General features: G+C 43.2%; 1 protein-coding gene across 2 annotated transcripts; it reads left to right on the top strand.

Annotated features, from left to right (window-relative positions):
- The first annotated feature begins 2,721 nt into the window (after nucleotides 1-2,721).
- On the top strand, nucleotides 2,722-18,575 carry foxk2a (forkhead box K2a). Of its 2 annotated transcripts, none has more exons than XM_029764744.1 (9): nucleotides 2,722-3,203; nucleotides 5,617-5,811; nucleotides 6,115-6,265; nucleotides 6,958-7,104; nucleotides 7,444-7,637; nucleotides 16,041-16,243; nucleotides 16,336-16,596; nucleotides 16,719-16,916; nucleotides 17,073-18,575. In XM_029764744.1, exons 1-9 carry the CDS (start codon nucleotides 2,923-2,925, stop codon nucleotides 17,279-17,281), a joined length of 1,839 nt encoding a protein of 612 aa, XP_029620604.1. In that variant the 5' UTR covers nucleotides 2,722-2,922; the 3' UTR covers nucleotides 17,282-18,575. The 2 variants fall into 2 exon arrangements, with proteins under 2 accessions (XP_029620604.1, XP_029620603.1); XM_029764743.1 differs by having other exon boundaries at nucleotides 17,070-18,575.
- The last annotated feature ends 4,841 nt before the right edge of the window (nucleotides 18,576-23,416 follow it).

Here is a 23,416-nt window from a genome sequence, read left to right as displayed (position 1 = left end):
TTAGAGCTAATACATGTTAATGAGCATTGACCTTTGGGGATGGGTGCATTTATCAAACCCAAAACCCATGTGGGGTACTATCGGGTGTCGCTTTTGGTGAGTCTAGATGACCTCGAGCCATTTGTGCGTCCTTTGTGGCGGTGATGTCTCATTCGAATGTATGCCCTATCAACTTTCAACGGTACTCTCTGTGTCTACCATGGTGACCACAGGTAATAGGGATTCAGGGTTTGATCCTGGAGAAGGAGCCTAAGAAACGGCTACCGTACACAAGGATTAAGGCAGCAGGCGCACAAATTACCCACTGCCAACTCTGGGAGGTATACCAAAAATAACAAAACAGGACTCTCGAGGCCCTGTAATTGGAATGAGTACACATTAAATTATTTGACAAGGATCCATTGCTAATGTTTAAAAGTTGCATTTTACAGTGGTCAGAAACCTCTGATATTGTAATTGATGTTTTAACCATAACATTTTACTGCCTACGTACTGTGCCACGGTGTGACAAAATGTCCTATGGGGTGATGCTATTAAATGAAAGGACAAAATGTGTTGTCTTGGACAAAATGTGAAAATAATTGTTAAGCATGAGGCAGGTAACATGATTATAATACACAAGTAAATTTAAAAATTGGTTATCATCAACATACAAGGGAATTATGTGTTTTTCAATTGAAATTACAAATCAAATCAAATTGTATTGGTCACATACACATGGTTAGCAGTGCAGCAATATCTAACAAGTAATCTAACAATTCCACAACAACCTAATACACACATCTAAGTAAAGGGATGGAATAAGAATATATACATATAAATATATGGATGAGCAATGACCGAGTGGCATAGGCAAGATGAAATAGATGGTATAAAATTTGGAGTCACTTAGAAATGTCCTTGTTTTTGAAAGAAAAGCAAATGTTTTTGTCCATTACAGACGCCTCACAAGTCCTCAACTGGCAGCTTCATTAAATAATACCCGCAAAACACCAGCCTCAACATCAACAGTTAAGAGGCAACTTTGGGAAACTGGCCTTCTAGGCTGAGTTCCTCTGTCCAGTGTCTGTGTTCTTTTGCCCATCTTAATCTTTTCTTTTAATTGGCCAGTCTGAGATATGGCTTTTTCTTTGCAACTCTGCCTAGAAAGCCAGCATCCCGGAGTCGCTTCTTCACTGTTGCCGTTGAGACTGGTGTTTTCCGGGTACAATTTAATGAAGCTGCCAGTTGAGGACTTGTGAGACGTCTGTTTCTCAAACTAGACACTCTAATGTACTTGTCCTCTTGCTCAGTTGTGCACTGGGGCCTCCAGCTCCTCTTTCTATTCTGGTTAGAGCCAGTTTGCTCTGTTCTGTGAAGGAAGTAGTACACAGCGTTGTACGAGATCTTCAGTTTCTTGACAATTGCTCGCATGGAATATCTTTCATTTCTCAGAACAAGAATAGACTGAGCCTGTAATCGAACCCAAACGCTGATGCTCCAGATACTCAACTAGTCTAAAGAAGGTCAGTTTTATTGCTTATTTAATCAGAACAACAGTTTTCAGCTGTGCTAACATAATTACAAAAGGGTTTTCTAATGACCAATTAGCCTTTTAAAATGATAAACTTGGATTAACTAACACAACGTGCCATTGGAACACAGGAGTGATGGTTGCTGATAATGGGCCTCTGTACGCCTATGTAGACATTCCATAAAAAATCTGCCATTTCCAGCTACAATAGTCACTTACAACATTAACAATGTCGACACTGTATTTCTGATCAATTTGATGTTATTTTAATGGACAACATTTTTTTGATTTTATTTCAAAAACAGGGACATTTCTAAGTGACCCCAAACTTTTGAATGGTAGCGTACATATGGGATGAGTAATGCAAAATATGTAAATATTATTAAAGTGGCATTATTAAAGTGACTAGTGATTCATTTATTAAAGTGGCCAATGATTTCAAGTCTTTATGTAGGCAGCAGCCTCTCTGTGTTAGTGATGGCTGTTTAACAGTCTGATGGCCTTAAGATAGAAGCTGTTTTTCAATCTCTCTATCCCAGCTTTGATGCACCTGTACTGACCTCACCTTCTGGATGGTAGCGTGGTGAACAGGCAGTGGCTCGAGTGGTTGTTGTCCTTGGTGATCTTTTAGGCCTTCCTGTGACATTGGGTGCTGTTGGTGTCCTGGAGGGCAGGAGAGAACGATTTTAAATACAGAAGTAACTAAAAATGAGTGAAAATATTTTGTATTTTCTATTTGGGAATAATTAAACCTTTATATTAACATTTATAGTGATGCGATAGTCACACCAGAGGACAAATTCAAAGCACCGACATGAAATGGTTCGTTAAATTGGATATACATTTCAAATCTACGGTGGCCACAATATTTTGAGTTGTTAAAACATCATTTATTGTAACTATATGTTTTTTAATTCAATTTTCAACGTTTATTTATTTATTATAACTTTTGTTTTAGCAATACTGTATATCAACTACCCATTTACAAAACTTCAGTCCATTCCGTAATTTTCGGATACCATAGTTTACATTCAGCCATAGATTTGCGTGTCAGCCTACAGTGCATTCAACCTTGTTTTTACCATGTATTTATATGTGATTGTCATTGGTAAGCACGGTTTATTTGCCTACCCAATCTTTGAAGTGATTGGATCGTTGAGCCATCAGTAACCTCCTTTCCGCCCATTTGGCCTCCTTTGGTTGGCTGTTGTCCCTTCTCTTTCTCTCTGTCGCGGCGGTGGGTTGGAGCCGCTGTGTCCCCGATCTGGCACGTTCCTGTCCAAATTATTCTCGGTTTAAAATTGGATTCCCTTTTACGAAATCTCTGAAATTCTCAACTCTGCCAAATTTAAAGTGCTCTCCAATTCTATTTTTCCGCACACAGTCTCAACATTAGAACCCCCAAGAAGATGGCGATGGGGTCGGCAGTCGCCCGGCTTGAGGGCCGAGAATTCGAATACCTGATGAAGAAGAGGTCGGCGACCATCGGACGGAACTCATCGCAGGGCTCGGTGGACGTCAGCATGGGCCACTCCAGTTTCATCTCTCGCCGGCACCTCGAAATTTTCACCGCTGGTGAAGACGGCACCGGTAGCGGGGAATTCTACCTCCGATGCCTCGGCAAAAACGGGGTGTTTGTGGATGGGGTGTTCCAGAGACGAGGGGCTCCACCTCTGCAGCTCCCACGAATGTAAGATGGGTAGTATTTTACATTTTATGTCGAGGTAGAACTGCTAGCTTACGTAAATGTGACTATATTCTGACCTCCGCTTTGTTATTGTTTTGTTCCCCCGCCGCCGCACGTGTTGTGTCAAGCAACACACAGCGCCTGTCCCCACCAAACGTTAGTGAGCCGCTAGCTAATGTTAACTGGCAACGCTTGTTTTCTTTGCATAGAATGGCTTCGCGAAACAACCTGAAAATGTTGTAATTTAACATTAATACAATTGCTAAGCGTGCATATGTTTGTGTGAATATCTCTTGCTAGCACAGAGTTTGGGGGAATATGTTCCGTGCCTTCAGAACGTATTCGTACCCCGTGATTTATTCTACATTGTTGTTACATCCTGAATTAAATGAATATTTTTTTCCGTCACCCGTCTAGATACCCGATAATGACAAAGTGAAAATGTTTTCAAATGTATTGAAAGTGAAATATCTCGTGTACATAAGTATTCACACCCCCGAGTCAATGCTTTGTAGAAGCACCTTTGGTGGTGATTACAGCTTTGAGTCGTCTTGGGTATGTCTATTAGCTTTGCATCTGGATTTGGGGATTTTCTCCCATTCTTTCTTGCAGAGGTTCTCAAGCTCTGTTAAATTAGATGGGGAGTGGTTTTGAACAGCAATCTTCAAGTCTTTCAATGTATTTAATGGGATTAAAGTCTGGGCTTTGGCTGGGCCACTCAAGGACTTTCACATTCTTGTTCTGAAGCTATTCCAGCGTTGCTTTGGCTGTATGCTTGGGGTCACTGTCCTGTTGGAATGTAAATCTTCACCCCAGTCAAATGTCATTTGCACTGATGCAGGTTCTCATCAAGGACATGCATTTGTTTGGCTCCATTCATTGTTCCTTCTATCCTTACCAGTCTCCCAGGCCATACCGCTGAAAAGCATCCCCATAGCATGATGCCGCCACCACCATGTTTCACGGGAGGGATGGTGTAAGACGGGTGATGAGCTGTGCCTGTTTTTTTTCTCCAGATGTAGAGCTTTGCATTCAGACCAAAGCGTTACATTTGTCTCATCAGACCACAGAATCTTTTGCCTTATGCTCTGAGTCTTTCACGTGCCTTTTTGCAAACCCATCACATGCGGCCATGTGCCTTTTTCTCAGCTTGGGAGTGGCCACTCTCCCATAAAGCCCAGATTGGTAAAGTGCTGTAGAGACTGTTGTCCTTCTGGCAGGTTCTTCCATCTCAACCAAGGAACTCTGTAGTTCTGTCAGAGGGATCATTGAGTTCTTGGTCACCTCCCTGACCAAGGTCCTTCTTGCCCGGTTACTCAGTTTGGTCAGACAGCCAGCTCTAGGCAGAGTCTGAGTAGTTCCATATTTTTTCCATTTCCCAATGATGGAGACCACTGTGCTCTTGGAAACTTTCAACACTCAATAAATAGTTTTATACCCTTCCCCAGATATATGCCACATCACAAATCTTTCTACGGCCAGTTCCTTGGACTTAATGGTATATTTTCTGCTCTGACATGCACTATCAACTGTGGGACCTTACATTGACAGGTGTGTTGTTTTCTAAATCGTGTCCAAACAATTGAATTGGCCACATGTGGACTTGAACCTGAGCTCAAGTTAGTGTCATAGCAAAGGGGTGTGAATACTTTATCTGTTTAATTTTCAAAAATGTCTAAACATGTTTTCACTTTGCCATTATGGGGTATTGTGTGTAGATGGATAATAATCTATCTGGAATTCAAGCTGTAACACAACACCATGAGGAATAAGTCAAGGGTTTGAATACTTTCTGAAGGCACTTCAGGTAGTTACATGTACTTTTGTGATGGGCCGTGCTTTGGCTCAATCTCAGCATTATTTTAAGTCGGATGTGTTGCAATGTTTGCGCAGCATCATGTAGAAACGAACTAACCTACCCCGTGCTTTATCGTCAGTATGGTTTGTAGATCAAGTGGAATTGCTAACTTTTCCAAATGTTACCTGTAGGAAATGGCCAATAGAAGTAGGGGGTTGGAAATAGTCTTGATTAGTAGACCTGTTTACAACTCTGATTCTATGTGGTCTGAAATATCAAATAGGCCTATGTCACAGCAGGCCAGTCAGCTGGTCCCAGAGCAGATGATATGGTCCAAATATACCCCCGTGTAATAATAAGACCTGTTATGTAAGTGTCATGATGGCCATCCATTTATAAACCCAGTTTAATGGCTAACTCTTCTGGCCCATGCTGGTTTATTAGAGCTGCTCTGCTTGTTTTGACTATGTGCAAAGATGCCCATAGCAACACTGCTGGTGTGTAGCAGTCAGTATGCGTAATGAAAGAGACATTCTCACAATTGTTGAGTGAGTCTGGGTGGCCTGCACTTGTCATGTCCTAATATTATCTGACTCCCTCCCTCTCTTTGTTCTCTAGGTGCTGTTTCCGGTTCCCCAGCACCAACATCAAGATCACGTTCACAGCCCTGTCCAGCGATAAGAAGGAGCGTAGGAACGTGTCGGAGTCACCGGTCAAGCCCGTCCAGCACCAGATGGCGCCGCTGACCATCAACATTCCAGACAACATCGCCCACCTCATAAGCCCGCTGCCCTCACCCACTGGCACCATCAGGTGAGACTGGAGTGAAGTTGGAGCCATGAAACGGTCCGAGCAGATAGCATGGTTATTCAAATCTGGACCTCGAAGCGAGTTCCGATGCTGATTTTTATTCTTCCCCTTTAATCAGGGACGGATTTAGACCTTTCTCACTTGGTGGGTGCAATTAATTATCAGGTAGAACAGAACCAGCAGTACCGGACCCCCAGGCTTAGATTTGAATACTATATATATATATAATTTTATTTTTTTGCCATTACAGGATTACCATGCTCTCTCCCACTGTCTCACTGTTAAATTGTTTCTCGTCCCCCACAGTGCCGCCAACTCCTGTCCAAACTCCTGTCCGTCAAGTCCCCGAGGGGCGGGGCTGTCTGGCTATAGAATGGGCCGCGTGCTGACCGCTGACCTCGTCAACGAGAACTCCCAAACAGACGACAAGGACGGCTCGGGAGGAGACAGCCCCAAGGTGAGACACCAGCAACCCAGGGATGCATCTGAAGTGGCTTCCTCTCCTTGTCTCCTTTCCTTTACACTGATATGAAAAAGAGATCAGTCAAGGCAGTGTAATGGAAGCTAAATGAGAGACCAGGCCACGTCTGAGACCAGTACAGATGAAGGAAAGTATATGAGAAGAGGATTCCTCAGTAGACTGTTGAAATGCACTCCTAGTGCTGGGGTGAGTCGGCAAAGTGAAGCGTTCAGAACGTTGCGAATAGAAATGAGACTAAAAGAGCTAAAGTATTCCCTGTTCCACCTGACAGACAGTGGTATCTGTTCGACACAATACGTTTCTGTCTCAACGTTCTGTTGCACCCTGTTGACTACATCCCTGAGCCCAGGGTAACGGAACACATTGGATTTGTTTTGGTTCTCTGGGGTGGGTTACTCATTGAAGTCCGTTGAAACGTTCTGGGGAAATATAAACTTGAGTGAGGAACCCTGGTGAACGCTAGTAAAATAGGGGGAGGGTGGGGCTCTACTTGTTTTCCAACATGTTTTCAGTTTCATGTTCCTCACACAAGTTCCCACAAAACCAAACCCTTTTCTTTTTTCTTTTTTTTGGACCCAGATAAGCACGTGCAATTATTGCGACAATCTAAATGCTGCCATGTCTGTAGCATGAAATAAAGCCTATTTCTCCATGTGTTCTGTCCTCAGGATGACTCCAAGCCACCGTATTCCTATGCCCAACTAATAGTCCAGGCCATCACCATGGCCCCCGACAAGCAGCTGACTCTGAATGGGATTTACACACACATCACCAAGAACTACCCCTACTACAGGACCGCAGACAAAGGCTGGCAGGTTGGTGAATCCACCCTGTATTTCATGCTGCTGTGATATTTCTCTTAGAATGAGAGACAAACTAACATCAAAGTAAACAGCTTCTTTTTAAGTTATCCTGTCTCACTTTATCCATCACAATCTTCCGTTTGTGTGTTTCTGAACTGAACTCTATTGCTTACATCTTCCTCCCTTGTGTTCTAGAAACTGATCCATTGTTTCTCCCGCTCCCCCCCCCCTTCTGTCTCTCTTCCTGGTGTTCTACAATTCCATCATTCTCCCTTCTGTCTTGTCCCAGAATCTCAATCCGCCATAACCTTTCCATAGTAATGAATGCTGTCTCTCTCTTTTGTGTTCTAGAACTCAATCCGTCACAACTTGTCTCTGAACCGCTACTTCATCAAAGTGGCTCGGTCTCAGGAGGAACCGGGTAAGGGATCGTTCTGGAGGATCGACCCCTCATCAGAGGGCAAGTTGTGTGAACAGGCGTTCAGGAAACGCAGGGCCAGGGGGGTACCCTGCTTCAGGACCCCGCTAGGGCCCCTCTCATCTAGGTAATACTCACTATAACTCAGATACTCCTATATTTCCATGTACACTGAGTGTACAAAACATTAGGAACACCTGCTCTTTCCATGACATAGCCTTCACCTGGTCAGTCTATGACCCCTTGTTGATTGTCACCTGTTAAATCCACTTCAGACAGTGTAGATGAAGGATTTTTAAGCCTTGAGACAATTGAGACATGGATAGTGCACATGTGCCATTCAGAGGGTGAATGAGCAAGACAAAATATTTAAGTGCCTTTAAATGGGGTATGGTAGTAGGTGCCAGGCCTACCATTTTGAGTGTGAAGAACTGCAGCGCATTTGGGTTTTTCACGCTCAACAGTTTCCCATGTGTATCAAGAATGGTCCACCACCCAAAGGACATCCAGCCAACTTGACACAGCTGTGGAAAGAATTCGAGTCAACATGGGCCAGCATCCCTGTGGAACGCTTTCAACACCTTGTAGAGTCCATGCCCCGACAAATTGAGGCTGTTCTGAGGGCAAAAAGGGGTGCAACTCAATATTAGGAAGGTGTTCCTAATGTTCTATACACTGTGTATTTTTCCCTCATATACAGTGCATTCGGAAAGTATTCAGACCCCTTCACTTTTTCCACATTTTGTTACGTTACAGCCTTATTCTAAAATGGATTAAAGATATGTTTCCTCAATCTACATACAATACCCCGTAATGACAAAGCGAAAACCAGGTTTTTAGAAATGTATGCACATTTATAAAAATTAAAAAAAACATACCTTATTTACATAAGTATTCAGACCCTTTGCTATGAGACTCGAAATTAAGCTCAGGTGCATCCTGTTTCCATTGATCATCTTTGAGATGTTTTTACAACTTGGAGTCCACCTGTGTTAAATTCATTTGATTGGACGTGATTTGGAAAGGCACACACCTGTCTATATGTCCCACAGTTGACAGTACATGTCAGAGAAAAAGAAAAGCCATGAGGTCAAAGGAATTGTCCGTAGAGCCCTGAGACAGGATTGAGTCGAGGCACAGATCTGGGGAAGGTTACCAACACATGTCTACAGCGTTGAAGGTCCCCAAGAACAGAGGCCTCCATCATTCTTTAATGGAAGAAGTTGTGCATATTGCTCAAACTGAGCAAGCGGGGGAGTAGGGCCTTGGTGAAGGGGGTAACTAAGAACCCAATGGTCACTTTGACAGAGCTCCAGCGACCTGAAAATAGCTGCACAGCAACGATCCCCATCCAACCTGACAGAGCTTGAGGATCTGCAGAGAAGAATGGGAGAAACTCCCCAAATACAGGTATGCCAAGCTTGTAGCATCATACCCAAGAAGACTCAAGGCTGTAATCTCTGCCAAAGGTGCTTCAGCAAAGTACTGAGTAAAGGGTCTTTTATTTTTTTATACATTTGCAAAAATGGCTAACCCTGTTTTTGCTTTCTCATTATGGGGTATTTTCAAATCAAATTTGATTTGTCACATGCGACGAATACAACAGGTGTAGACCTTTCAGTGAAATGTTTACTTACAAACCCTTAACCAACAATGTAGTTAAGAAAATACCTATTTAAAAAAAGAATAACCAATAATTAAAGAGCAGCAGTAAATAACAATAGCGGGGCTATGTACAGGGGGTACCGGTGTAAAGGTAATTGAGGTAATATGTACAGTTGAAGTCGGAAGTTTACATACACTTAGGTTGGAGTCATCAAAACTTGTTTTTCAACCACTCCACAAATTTCTTGTTAACTATAGTTTTGGCAAGTCGGTTAGGACATCTACTTTGTGCATGACGCAAGTAATTTTTCCAACAATTGTTTACAGACAGATTATTTAACTTATAATTCACTGTATCACAATTCCAGTGGGTCAGAAGTTTACATACACTAAGTTGACTGTGCCTTTAAACAGCTTGGAAAATTCCAAAAAATGATTCCATGGCTTTAGAAGCTTCTGATAGGCTAATTGACATCATTTCAGTCAATTGTATAGTACCTGTGGATGTATTTCAAGGCCTACTTTCAAACTCAGTGCCTCTTTGCTTGACATCATGGAAAAATCAAAAGAAATCAGCCAAGACCTCAGAAATTTTTTGGGGAGACCTTCACAAGTCTGCTTCATCCTTGGGAGCAATTTCCAAATGCCTGAAGATACCACATTCATCTGTACAAACAATAGTACGTAAGTATGAACGCCATGGGACCATGCAGCCGTCATACAGCTCAGGAAGGAGACGCGTTCTGTCTCCTAGAGATGAACGTACTTTGGTGCAAGAAATGCAAATCAATCCCAGAACAACAGCAAAGGACCATGTGAAGATGCTGGAGGCAACGGGTACAAAAGTATCTATATCCACAGTAAAACAAGTCCTATATCTACATAACCTGAAAGGCCGCTCAGCAAGGAAGAAGCCACTGCTCCAAAACCACCATAAAATAGCCTGACTACGGTTTACAACTGCACATGGGGACAAAGATCGTACTTTTTGGAGAAATGTCCTCTGGTCTGATGAAACAAAAATACAACTCTTTGGCTTGCAAGCCGAAGAACACCATCCCAACCGTGAAGCATGGGGGTGGCAGCATCATGTTGTTGGGGTGCTTTGCTGCAGGAGGGACTGGTGCACTTCACAAAATAGATGGCATCATGAGGTAGGAAAATTATGTGGATTTTTTTTGAAGCAACATCTCAAGTAGAGGTCGACCGATTTATGATTTTTCAACACCGATACCGATTTATTGGAGGACCAGAAAGAGCCGATACCGATTAATTGGCTGTTTTTTTATTTATTATTTTATTTATTTGTAATAATGACAATTACAACTACTGAATGAACACTTATTTTAACTTAATATAATACATCTATAAAATCAATTTAGCCTCAAATAAATAATGAAACATGTTCAATTTGGTTTAAATAATGCAAAAACAAAGTGTTGGAGAAGAAAGTAAAAGTGCAATATGTGCCATGTAAGAAAGCTAACATTTAAGTGCCTTGCTCAGAACATGAAACATATGAAAGCTGGTGGTTCCTTTTAACATGAGTCTTCAATATTCCCAGGTAAGTTTTAGGTTGTAGTTATTATAGGAATTATAGGACTATTTCTCTCTGTACGATTTGTATTTCATATACCTTTGACTATTGGATGTTCTTATAGGCACTTTATTATTGCCAGTGTAACAGTATAGCTTCCGTCCCTCTCCTCGCTCCTATCTGGGCTCGAACCAGGAACACATCGACAACAGCCACCCTCGAAGCAGCGTTACCCATGCAGAGCAAGGGGAACAACTACTCCAAGTCTCAGAGCGAGTGACGTTTGAAATGCTATTAGCACGCACCCGCTAACTAGCTAGCCATTTCACATCGGTTACACCAGCCTAATCTTGGGAGTTGATAGGCTTGAAGTCATAAACAGCGCAATGCTTGAAGCACAGCGAAGAGCTGCTGGCAAAATGCACGAAAGTGCTGTTTGAATGAATGCTTACGAGCCTGCTGCTGCCTACCACCGCTCAGTCAGACTGCTCTATCAAATTATAGACTTAATTATAATATAATAAACACACAGAAATACGAGCCGTAGGTCATTAATATGGTAGAATCTGGAAACTATCATCTCGAAAACAAAACGTTTTTTTCTTTCAGTGAAATATGGAACCGGTCCGTATTTTATCTAACGGGTGGCATCCCTAAGTCTAAATATTCCTGTTACATTGCACAACCTTCAATAGTATGTCATAATTACGTAAAATTATGGCAAATTAGTTTGCAACGAGCCAGGTGGCCCAAACTGTTGCATATACCCTGACTCTGCGTGCAATGAACGCAAGAGAAATGACACAATTTCACCTGGTTAATATTGCCTGCTAACCTTCATTTCTTTTAGCTAAATATGCAGGTTTAAAGATATATACTTCTGTGTATTGATTTTAAGGCATTGATGTTTATGGTTAGGTACAGGTTCGGTTCAGTCGTGCAACGATTGTGCTTTTTTCGCAAATACGCTTTTGTTAAATCATCCCCTGTTTGGCGAAGTCTTAGTTAGGAAGAAATAGTCTTCACAGTTCGCAACGAGCCAGGCGGCCCAAACTGCTGCATATACCCTGACTCTGTTGCAAGAGAAGTGACACATTTTCCCTAGTTAAAAGAAATTCATGTTAGCAGGCAATATTAACTAAATATGCAGGTTTAAAAATATATACTTGTGTATTGATTTTAAGAAAGGCATTGATGTTTATGGTTGGAGCAACGTGTACCTAAGCGATTATATGCAACGCAGGACAGGCTAGATAAACTACACATGGTTGTTGATATTACTAGTTTAACTAGTAATTTATGATTGATTGTTTTTTATAAGGTAAGTTTAATGCTAGCTAGCAACTTACCTTGGCTTCTTACTGCATTTGTGTAACAACAGGCAGGCTCCTCGTGGAGTGCAATGTAAAGTAAGTGGTTAGAGCGTTGGACTAGTTAACCGTAAGGTTGCAAGATTGAATCCCCGAGCTGACATGGTAAAAATCTGTCGTCCTGCCCCTGAACAAGGCAGTTAACCCACCGTTCCTAGGCCGTCATTGAAAATAAGAATGTGTTCTTAACTGACTTGCCTAGTTAAATAAATCGGCCATTCTGATTAATCGGTCGACCTCTAATCCCAAGACATCAGTCAGGAAGTTAAAGCTTGGTCGCTAATGGGTCTTCCAAATGGACAATGACCCCAAGCATACTTCCAAAGTTGTAGCAAAATGGCATTTGTACAACAAAGTCAAGGTATTGGAGTGGCCATTCCAAAGCCATGACCTCAGTCCTAAAACATTTGTGAGCAGAACTGAAAAAGTGTGTGCGAGCAAGGAGGCCTACAAACCTGACACCAGCTCTGTCAGGAGGAATGGGACAAAATTCACCCAACTTATTGTGGGAAGCTTGTGGAAGGCTACCCAGAACATTTGACCCAAGTTAAACAATTTAAAGGCAATGCTACCAAATACTAATTGAGTGTATGTAAACTTCTGACCAACTGGGAATGTGATGAAAGAAATAACAGCTGAAATAAATCATTCTCTCTACTATTATTCTGACATTTCACATTCTTCAAATAGTGGTGATCCTAACTGACCTAAGACAGGGAATGTTTACTAGGATTAAATGTCAGGAATTGTGAAAAACTGAGTTTAAATGTATTTGGCTGAGGTGTATGTAAACTTCTGACTTCAACTGTACATGTAGGTAGTTATTAAAGTGACTATGCATAGATAATAAGAGAGTAGAAGAGGGGGGGGGTGGCAATGCAAGTAGTTTGGGTAGCCATTTGATTAGATGTTCAGGAGTCTAAGGGCTTGGGGGTAGAAGCTGTTTAGAAGCCTCATGGACCTGGACTTGGCACTCCGGTACCGCTTGCTGTGCGGTAGCAGAGAAAACAGTCTATGTCTAGGGTGGCTGGAGTCTTTGACAATGTTTAGGGCCTTCCTCTGACACCGCCTGGTATAGAGGTTCTGGATGTTAGGAAGCCTGGCCCTGGTGATGGACTGGGCCGTACGCACTACCCTCTGTAGTGCCTGTCAGTCGTAGGCCGAGCAGTTGCCATACCAGCCACTTATACAACCTGTCAGGATGCTCTCAATGGTGCAGCTGTAAAACCTTCTGAGGACCCATGCCAAATCTTTTCAGTCTCCTGAGGGGGAATAGGTTTTGTTGTGCCCTCTTCACGACTGTCTTGGTGTGCTTGGACCATGTTAGTTTGTTGGTGATGTGGACGCCAAGGAACTTGAAGCTCTCAACCTGCTCCACTACAGCCCCGTCAATGAGAATGGGGGCGTGCTCTGTCCTCCTTTTCCTGTAGTCCACAATCATCTCCTTTGTCCTGATCACGTTGAGGGAGAGGTTGTTGTCCTTGCACCACACTGTCAGGTCTTTGACCTCCTCCCTATAGGCTGTCTCATCGTTGTCAGTGTTCAGGCCTACCACTGTTGTCATCGGCAAACTTAATGATGGTGTTGGAGTTGTACCTGGCCATGCAGTCATGAGTGAACAGGGAGTACAGGAGGGGACTGAGCACGCACCCTCGTGTTGAGGATCAGCGTGTTGTTACCTACCCTTACCACCTGGGGGTGGCACGTCAAGACATATAGGATCCAGTTGCAGAGGGAGGTGTTTAGTCTCAGGGTCCTTAGCTTTGGGGGCACTAGGGTGTTGAACGCTGAGCTGTAGTCAATGTATAGCATTCTCACATAGGTGTTCCTTTTGTCCAGGTGGGAAAGGGCAGTGTGGAGTGCAATAGAGAGTGCATCATCTGTGGATCTGTTGGGGCGGTATGCAAATTGGAGTGGGTCTAGGGTTTCTGGGATAATGTTGTTGATGTGAGCCATAACCAGCCTTTCAAAGCATTTCATGGCTACAGAAGTGAGTGCAACGGGTCGGTACTCATTTAGGCAGGTGACCTTTGTTCTTGGGCACAGGGACAATGGTGGTCTGTTTGAAACATGTTGGTATTAGACTCAGACAGGGAGAGGTTAAAAATGTCAGTGAAGACACGCTTGGAGTACACGTCCTGGTAATCCGCCTGGCCGTGCGGCCTTGTGAATGTTGACCTGTTTAAAGGTCTTACTCACACCGGCTGCGGAGAACGTGATCACAGTCGTCCGGAACAGCTGATGCTGTCATGCATGTTTCTGTGTTTACTTGCCTCGAAGTGAGCATAGAAGTTATTTTGCTCGTCTGGTAGGCTCATGTCACTGGGCAGCTCTTAGCTGTGCTTCCCTTTGTAGTCTGTAACAGTTTGCCACATCCGACGAGCTTCGGAGCCGGTGTAGTACGATTCGATCTTGGTCCTGTATTAATGCTTTGCCTGTTTGGTTCGTCGGAGGCTGTAGTGGGATTTCTTATAAGCTCCTTGAAAGCGGCAGCTCTACCCTTTTTAGCACAGTGCGACTATTTCCTGTAATACATGGCTTCTGGTTGGGATATGTACGTACGGTCATCGACGCACTTATTGATGAAGCCAGTGACTGACGTGGTGTACTCCTCAATGCCATCGGAAGAATCTTGGAACATATTCCAGTCTGTGCTAGCAAAACAGTCCTGTAGTTTAGCATCTGCTTCATCTGACCACTTTTTTTTATTTTTATAGACTGACCACTTTTTTTATAGACCGAGTCACTGGTGCTTCCTGCTTTAATTTTTGCTTGTAAACAGGAATCAGGAGGATAGAATTATGGTCAGATTTGCCAAATGGAGGGCGGATGGAGAGCTTCGTACGTGTCTCTGTGTGTGGAGTAAAGGTGGTCTAGAGGTTATATATTCCCTCCCTCTGCTTGCACATTTAACATGCTGATAGAAATTGGGTAAAATTGATTTAAAGTCCCCTGCCACTAGGAGCGCCGCCTCTGGATGAGCGTTTTCCTGTTTGCTTATTGAGTGAGGTTTTAGTGCCAGCATTGGTATGTAGACAGCTACGAAAAATACAGATAAACTCTCTAGGTAGATAAGCTGTAGACCACACTTTCATGAGATACTCTACCTCAGGTGAGCAAAACCTCGAGACTTCCTTAGATATCGTGCACCAGCTGTTGTTTACAAATATACATAGGTCCCTGCCCCGTTTCTTACCAGAGGCTGCAGTTCTGTCCTGCTGATGGAGTGTATAACCCTCCAGCTGTATGTTCTTCATGTCGTCGTTCAGCAACGACTCTATGAAACATAAGATTTACAGTTGATGTCCCGTTGGTAGGATATACGTGCTTTCAGTTCGTCCCATTTATTTTCCAGCAATTGAATGTTAGCTGACAGTACGGATGGTAAAGGCCACTGCCCTACAGCCACTCATCGCCTGATCCTCACAAGGCACCCCGATCTCTTTCTGCAAAATCTGTTTCTTTCTCCAGCGAATGACGGGGATGAGGGCCCGTTTGGGTGTTGAGTATATCCTTCCCGTCCGACTCATTAAAGAATTGTGTGTAGATTGAGGGGGGGAAACTATTTAATCTATTTTAGAATAACGCTGTAACGTAACAAAATGTGGAAAAAGTCAAGGGTTCTGAATACTTTACAAATGCACTGTGTATATATACTGTAGTTTGAAATGGCATGCCCCCTGTGGGCTCAGTTAGGCACTGCAGGTAGATTAAATGATTTGTCTTGTCTGGGACACTGAGCTCTTAACCTAACATACCAGGTGTAAAATGAACATTTGAAACCAGCTCTTACAAAAATATGTAGTGTCGCCTTGTTAACTCCAAAAGCGGAAGGTTCTTTCCATTTCCCCTGAAAACCACAACATCAGGTTTTTGGGGAATCTGCAAAGGCTTCTGAGCTCTAAATGAGTCAATGGGCTCTGGGGAGGATGTTTCTTATTGGTATGCGCACACAGATGACAGCACACACTTTCACGTTTGCATCATTCTAATAGTCTTCCTGCTGTCTTCCCTTCAGGAGTGCCCCGGCCTCTCCTAGCCACACAGGAGGGCTGTCGGCCCACTCCAGTGGTGTGCAGACCCCAGAAAGCCTATCCAGGGAGGGCTCCCCTGTCCCCATGGACCCAGAGCCAGCTCGGGCCACAGCTCCCACCACGGCCACTGCCCTACAGCCCAAACTAGCTGTCATCCAGGAGGCCCAATTCGCTAAGAGTACTACTGGTGAGTTATGTTGGAAGTTGTTTTTTCAACTCTGGTGGTGGGTGGTAAACTACTCCATTTCCTGTCTGACCTCTGACACTTGTTTCTGACAGGATCCCCTCTGAACAGCCAGCCGGTGCTGATCGCCATGCAGCGACAGTTGCCCCAGACGACAATGAAGTCTGTTACCTACACCATGGCAACGCCCGTCATGACAACAGCTGTAAGCTCTGCCCCCATCATGCAGACGGTGCACGTACTCCAACAGATTCCGATGGTCACCATGGCTACCGTCGCTGCCACACAGAACTCCGTTGTTACGCTGAAAACAGAACCGCAGGAGAACGGAGGGGGAGACCACAATGGGGTCAAAGGTGGGGAGACTGAGTTTGGCGTATAGATTCACAGTACATTTTTCCATTCTTTGCTGTAACAGTCCTTTTGTAAATGAAAAATTGAAGTCTTATATTGCAAAGTATTTGTCGCTCTTTCCCAGTCAAAGTGGAGTCGGTCCCAGCCATCACTACTTCCTCTATAGGCGGGGCCAATCGCATAATCCAGACCTCCCAGGCCACACCCCTAACAACAGTTACCATCGTGCAACAACCTCCCCTGGGCCAGCATCGGCTTCCTATCAAGACCATCACACAGAACGGGACTCACCTGGTCCCCATCACTACTGCTGCTAACACAGGTGAGACACATTCAAAATGGCACCCAACACCCATGAAGCTTTAAAAATGGCAGATGATTAGAATTACTTTACCAGCCTTTTCACTCCGCAGTGCTTGTTTATGTCAGGCCTGCCAGGAATCCAGTAGTGAAACTCCCTCTCTATCCCTCTCAGCAGTGGTGAACCCCCTCCACCTGTTGGCAGCCCATGCCTCGGCCTCTGCATCGCTGCCCACCAAGAGGCAAAACGGGGAGCTGGCCGACCACCCCGAACCCAAGAGGGTCAAAACTGAGGAGGGGGGCGAGAGCATAGCCCCCGCTGTAACCAACTCGTGCACAAGCGGAGACGGGGACAATGGGGTTAGTGAAAAGGCCGGCGATAAGTAGAGGTCCTGACCCCTCTCCTCAATGAGCTCTACTATTCTACTATCCCGCCCCCTCTGTTCTCACCCCCACGACCTGACTCCCACTCGAAACCACGTTAATCCTCTACTCCAAGGTGCCAAAAGAAAATGAGGTATGGATCCACCTCCGGACTACAGTATGTGTGAGCAGTAGACAGACCACCACCCACCCATTGGTATAAAAAGCTGAAAATATGATGCAAAACTTAAAGACCAAAACAAGGACAAGCAACAACAAAAAAATGAAAATTAGAAGTTGTTAGACATGAGCCTGTTTTGGAGATACAAAGACAACTAAACCTTAAGGGAAGCACAGTAAGTCTTGATAAAGTTCAAATGTAAATGAGATCAAAACAGACCTCTGGACTTTGACCACCAGAATCACCAAGCCTTCCACTGCTGATTGGAAAGTTCCTCTTTTTTTTTTACACAGGACACAACCCCAAGAGAGGGAAGTAGCCAATGGCATCATCCCGGCAGCATTATAGGCAAGCGCTTAATTTTTGGGAAGAAATGACTAAAAAGACAGTTAACAGTAGTGTATTCTGTAAAAGAAAGTGTGTGTGTGGGGAACCATTCCCTATATCTCTGGCAGCTAGCCTTCATGTCAACCTATCTAATGCAGTCGTGAGTAGATACACCGTATTTTGTTGTACACGTGAATCCTAGGATCTTTGAGTGTACCACCCGTTTCCCAAGGCACACACATTTATTTAGTAATAACCATACTAAAAACTAGAAGTGGGGTCAAAAACATCTTACGTCGCCTGATATTGTGGAATCCTGTATTCTTTGGGGGGGCGTGGACTCTTTGTTCAGTGAAATGAATGTAGTCCACTTTTTCTTCAAGAAAACACTATGGAGTGAATTGTTTTTCTGTTGTCAAACTCTTACGTTTCTTTATCGCTGTACATCTAGATTTTTCATATTTTAACAAAATATCCTATAAGATAAAAGTATATTTCCATGCGTGTTTGACTGTATGCTTCATCAATGCTTGCATGTTACCGAATTTAGAGAATGTACATGAGCAGATAACTGAAGAAAATAAGACTGAATCAATGCTATACTGTATGATTCTGAACAGTGCTGCACTTACCCTCTTCATTTCAGTTATTTCTTTCCCTCCTTCTGTTTTCCTTGTCATCAATGGCTGTTTCTGTTCTGTTCAGGTGGTATTCTATGTTTCCATGAGGAAAAACAAGTGATAGATGTTTGGCTTCAGTAAAATGCTCTTTTTTTTCTTTTTATATATATATAAATTAATTTAAACCTTCGTCCTGTGTCATACCGCTTGTCTGTGTATTTTTGGCTCTCTGCTAGACTGGTAAAGGCTCATTCCCAGAGACAGACACGGAATGTTTGTCGCCTTGTCAAGCAGTCAAAGAACATTGTTTTCAACCTGAGATGCCTTGAAGAGGGGACGATGTTAGTTTCAGCAGCCAGCCAGCCACAGTGAGATTAACCATCCTTTTGCAAGGCATCTCTGGTTGACAATGCTGGAAACATCATGTAACATTGGTGCAACTTATTTCCTCAACTCCTAATGCAGTGGTCCTTTAGGGGCGCAAGGTATGTTCTGTAACACTGGAGAGAAACAGCTGCTAAGCAGATAGTTAACATCTCTGCCTGGTGTTGAGATTAGGGAATACTAATCTAGTTCTAGGGAAGTAGGGAGGACAGTGCTGTTGATTGAGTCACTATGACACTGCAGCTGCATTCCTGGGAGTTTAGTGTTCCAGGAAGTTACTGCGGGCCAGATGTGTGGGAAATGGGGAGAACACTTTCTCTATGAAACAAGGCTGCATCTGAAAGGGCACTACTTTAGTGCACTACTTTTGACCAGAGTCTATGGCCTTGGTTTAGAGTAGTGCACTGTATAGGGAGCCATTTGGATCTGGCAACAAACTTCCCCCACATGGAGCTCTCATGTAATGGATAACAGAACCAACTGGACCACTTATGTCCATATGCTGACATTTTAACTGCCTGAAAACCATATCCTTTACTATAGTACTACTACTACTTTAGAGCTGCAAACACGGGGTGGCAGGTAGCCGAGTGGTTAGAGCATTGGACTAGTAACCAAAAGATTGCAAGATCGAATCCCCCGAGGTAAGGTAAACTCTGTCGTTCTGCCCCTGAACAAGGCAGTTAACCCACTGTTCCTAGGCTGTCATTGGATGAAGGAAACTGCACACTGCTCTTGATTTTACATTTACATTTTATTCATTTAGCAGACGCTCTTATCCTGAGCGACTTACAGTAGTGAATGCATACATTTCATACATTTTTTTTAATATCACTGATATTTAATAAGCTTACGTATCGGCCTAACGGCCTTCGTCAGAGCTTTTGTGAGTTTTCTGAAAACAGCACCTCTATGTAGACCTAGCCCCACCCTTTCCATGTGTGGAACGGATGTGGGTGGGGCTAGGTCTACATAGAGGTGCTGTTTTCAGAAAATTCACAAAAGCTCTGACGAAGGCCGATTAAATATCAGTGATACTATCAAGAGCAGTGTGCGGTTTCCTTTTTCCTTCATCCTGTTTCAACTGTTGCCATGCACCTGCAATAAGATTGCTCAGATGTGTGAGTGCCTTTTGAATTTCCTAGGCCATCATTGAAAATAAGAATTTGTTCTTAGCTGACTTGCCTAGTTAAATAAAAAAAACACAAAGGATAAGAGCTGGCTTGGAGTTTATGGAGCAAGCATGTTTCCTTCTAAAGTAACCTTCACACACAAACAGATCACACACTACCCCAAACTAAGTCACCTACACTACCTGATGTTTTATTCACAAATTTAAATGCAGGATTTTACAATCATGTAGTGAGTGAATTCCACTTGCACAATCAGAGCAGGAAGCAACAAATGAAATGCATTCAGAGTGGTTCCCATTGAACACAGAGAAATGGATGTTGGTACAAAGTTAAATCTTAACGGAACAAATTACAAATACAATGCAGTACTACACTTGTTTAGTGTAAGGTCATACACGTGACCCAATAAGCTTGAGCAGATGCTGTGACAAACATAAGATGGGTTCTAAAGTTAATACTGCTTGTAGATCCACACATTTTTTTAAACTCATATGTAGATCAGAATTTATGCTAGAAATTTGCTTAAGCTGACCATAGTGAACAAGCAGAAGAGCTCTCTTCATGGGAAAACTACACCAGCCAACTAAACCTCACCAGAAAGGAATGGGTGTACATTGTCACAAAGAAGGTGGGTTTTGGTTTAATTCAGATTGAATCTAGGCCTAAGATTCAATCAGATCAAGCGTTAACCTGCGATAGCAGACACCCGCATAGCAGATGTTTTGACGGTGGAGCTGAGTTGGAGCCGTCAAAACTTTGAGCAGCTGCTCTTACGATCATTGTCACGAAGCCCACCGCTCCATTCACCGTAGTTCAGAACAGGAAAGTGTAGGCTATACACGCTCAAATTGAAAACTAAATCATGAGCATTTCTATCATCCTAATCAAGGCGTATTTTACATTCCACTGTTAGAACTTTTAAACCATGCGGCCAATGTTAATGTCCACGTTAAGTATAATGGCAGGAGACGCTTGTGGATTTGACAGCTCTATCGCAGTCCCACCTCCGACACCACCAAAACAACCGCCATGCGGATGTCGGCTAAAGCGGATCTGACTGAATCGAGCATTAATCTTGAAAGCATTTTTTTGTGTGTAAGCAAAGGGGGTGGAAACTATTTTTCTATTCACTGTGATCATGGCAGAACAGTCAATCAGTTCACACAACGACTTGGGAAGGCTTGGCTCTGGGAAAACGGTTGTATTAATTCATGAACGGATATATGATAAACCTGAACGAGTTAAGCTTGTCTGTGAGTATCCGTTAAGAAGATGTACGTTACTCAAAATCTCATCGGAGACTGATCAAGTTTCTGAGTTTGAGTTTATCCTAATCAAAATTCTTGGGCCTAGATTCAATCCGGACCGCGGAAGAGCTGCATTATAGCGTGAATGACATTCATTTCCGATTGAGCCGATATATGCTGCGTTTACCGTGAATGCAGTCTCTGCGAACACGAAGGTTCATAGCCGAATAGGGGCAATCGGATTGAATCTAGCCCAAAATCAGTGTTTTTGGTTCGGCTTATAGGTACTAATTAGGAGTTGTAACTAATTCACCTCATCCTCATGTAGAGACTCATACTGTAAAGAATATTGCACATACATACACACACAGCAACATGAAAATGGCAGGAAGAGTGAAACAATAACACTTGTTAATCAGAAAATGTATTCTATTCTGTACAGTCTATGCAGTAGGTTACATATGTTCAGTCTGGCGTATTCGTTGTGTTTATACAGTGAGTAAAAGCTAAACCTAGCTCTACCAGAGTGGTGTTTCACCAAGAGGAATCACTGAGGTTAACCAGATAACCACCGTAAATACTCCGAAAGCCTTATAATATCAAGTTCTTAGAAAAATAGGAACTTTTAAACTGACTCAATTCTTCAACTGTACGAAGATTGAAATAAATATTTATTTCAAAGTTATCTGACCAACTCAATGGCCTTACCTTGTGAAATCCCACCCATGCAATTTGTATATATACACACACAGTGCATTTGAAAAGTATTCAGACCCCTTTACTTTTTCCACATTTTGTTACAGCTTTATTCTAAAATGGATTAACTCCTTCCCCTCAATCTACACACATTTTGCAAATGTATTAAAAATAAAACAAAATATCACATTTACATAAGTATTCAGACACTTTACTCAGTACTTTGTTGGCAGCGATTACAGCCTCGAGTCTTCTTGGGTATGACGCTACAAGTTTGGCACACCTGTATTTGGGGGAGTTTCTCCCATTCTTCTCTGGAGATCCTCTCAAGCTCTGTCAGGTTGGATGGGGAGCGTCGCTGCACAGCTATTTTCAGGTCTATCCAGAGATGTTTGATCAGGTTCAAGTCAAGCTCTGGCTGGGCCACTCAAGGATATTCAGAGACTTATCCTGAAGCCAATTCTGTGTTGTCTTGGCTGTGTGCTTAGGGTCGTCCTGTTGGAAGGTGAACCTTCTTCCCAGTCTGAGGTCCTGAGTGCTCTGGAGCAGGTTTTCATCAAGGATCTCTCTGTACTTTGCTAAGTTCATCTTTCCTTTGATCCTGACTAGTCTCCCTGTCCCTGCCACTGAAAAACATCCCCACAGCATGATGCTGCCACCACCATGCTTCACCATAGGGATGGTGCCTGGTTTTATCCAGATGTGACACTTGCCATTCAGACCAAAGAGTTCAATCTTGGTTTCATCAGACCAGAAAAACTCCAAGCGGGCTGTCATGTGCCTTTTACTGAAGATTGGCTTCCATCTGGCCACTCTACCATAAAGACCTGATTGGTGGAGTGCTGCAGAGATGATTGTCATTCTGGAAGGTTTTCCCATCTCCACAGAGGAACTCTAGAGCTCTGTCAGAGTGACCATCGAGTTCTTGGTCACCTCCCTGACCAAGGCCCTTTTCCCCCGATTGCTCAGTCTGTCCGGGCGGCCAGCTCTAGGAAGAGTCTTGGTGGTTCCAAACTTCTTCCTTTTAAGAATGCTGGAGGCTACTGTGTTCTTGGGACCTTCAATGCAGCAGAAATGTGTTGGTACTCTTCCCCAGATCTGTGCCTCGACACAATCGTGTCTCAGAGCTCTACAAACAATTCCATCGACCTCATGGCTTGGTTTTCGCTGACATGCACCCTCAACTGTGGGACAATATACAAAACAGGTGTGCGCCTTTCCAAATCATGTCCAATCAATTGAATTTACCGCAGGTGGACTCCAATCAAGTTGTAGAAACAGCTCAAGGATGATCAATGGAAACAGGATGCACCTGAGCTCAATTGAATCTCATAGCAAAGGGTCTGAATACTTATGTAAATAAGGTATTTCTAAAAACCTGTTTTCGCTTTGTCATTATGGGGTATTGTGTGTAGATTATAATATGGGAAAAAATGTATTTAATCCATTTTAGAATAAGGCTGTAACGTAACAAAATATAGAAAAAGTGAAGGGGTCTGAAAACTTTCTGAATGCACTGTATGTATATATGTGAGTATATACACACACTCCACTCTCGATTCAGCTCAGAG

The sequence above is a fragment of the Salmo trutta genome, chromosome 10 (genome assembly GCF_901001165.1).
Source record: "Salmo trutta chromosome 10, fSalTru1.1, whole genome shotgun sequence".
Classification (NCBI taxonomy): domain Eukaryota; kingdom Metazoa; phylum Chordata; class Actinopteri; order Salmoniformes; family Salmonidae; genus Salmo; species Salmo trutta.
The sequence above is the reverse complement of the archived record's forward strand: the minus strand, read 5'-3'. Positions and strand labels throughout refer to the sequence as shown.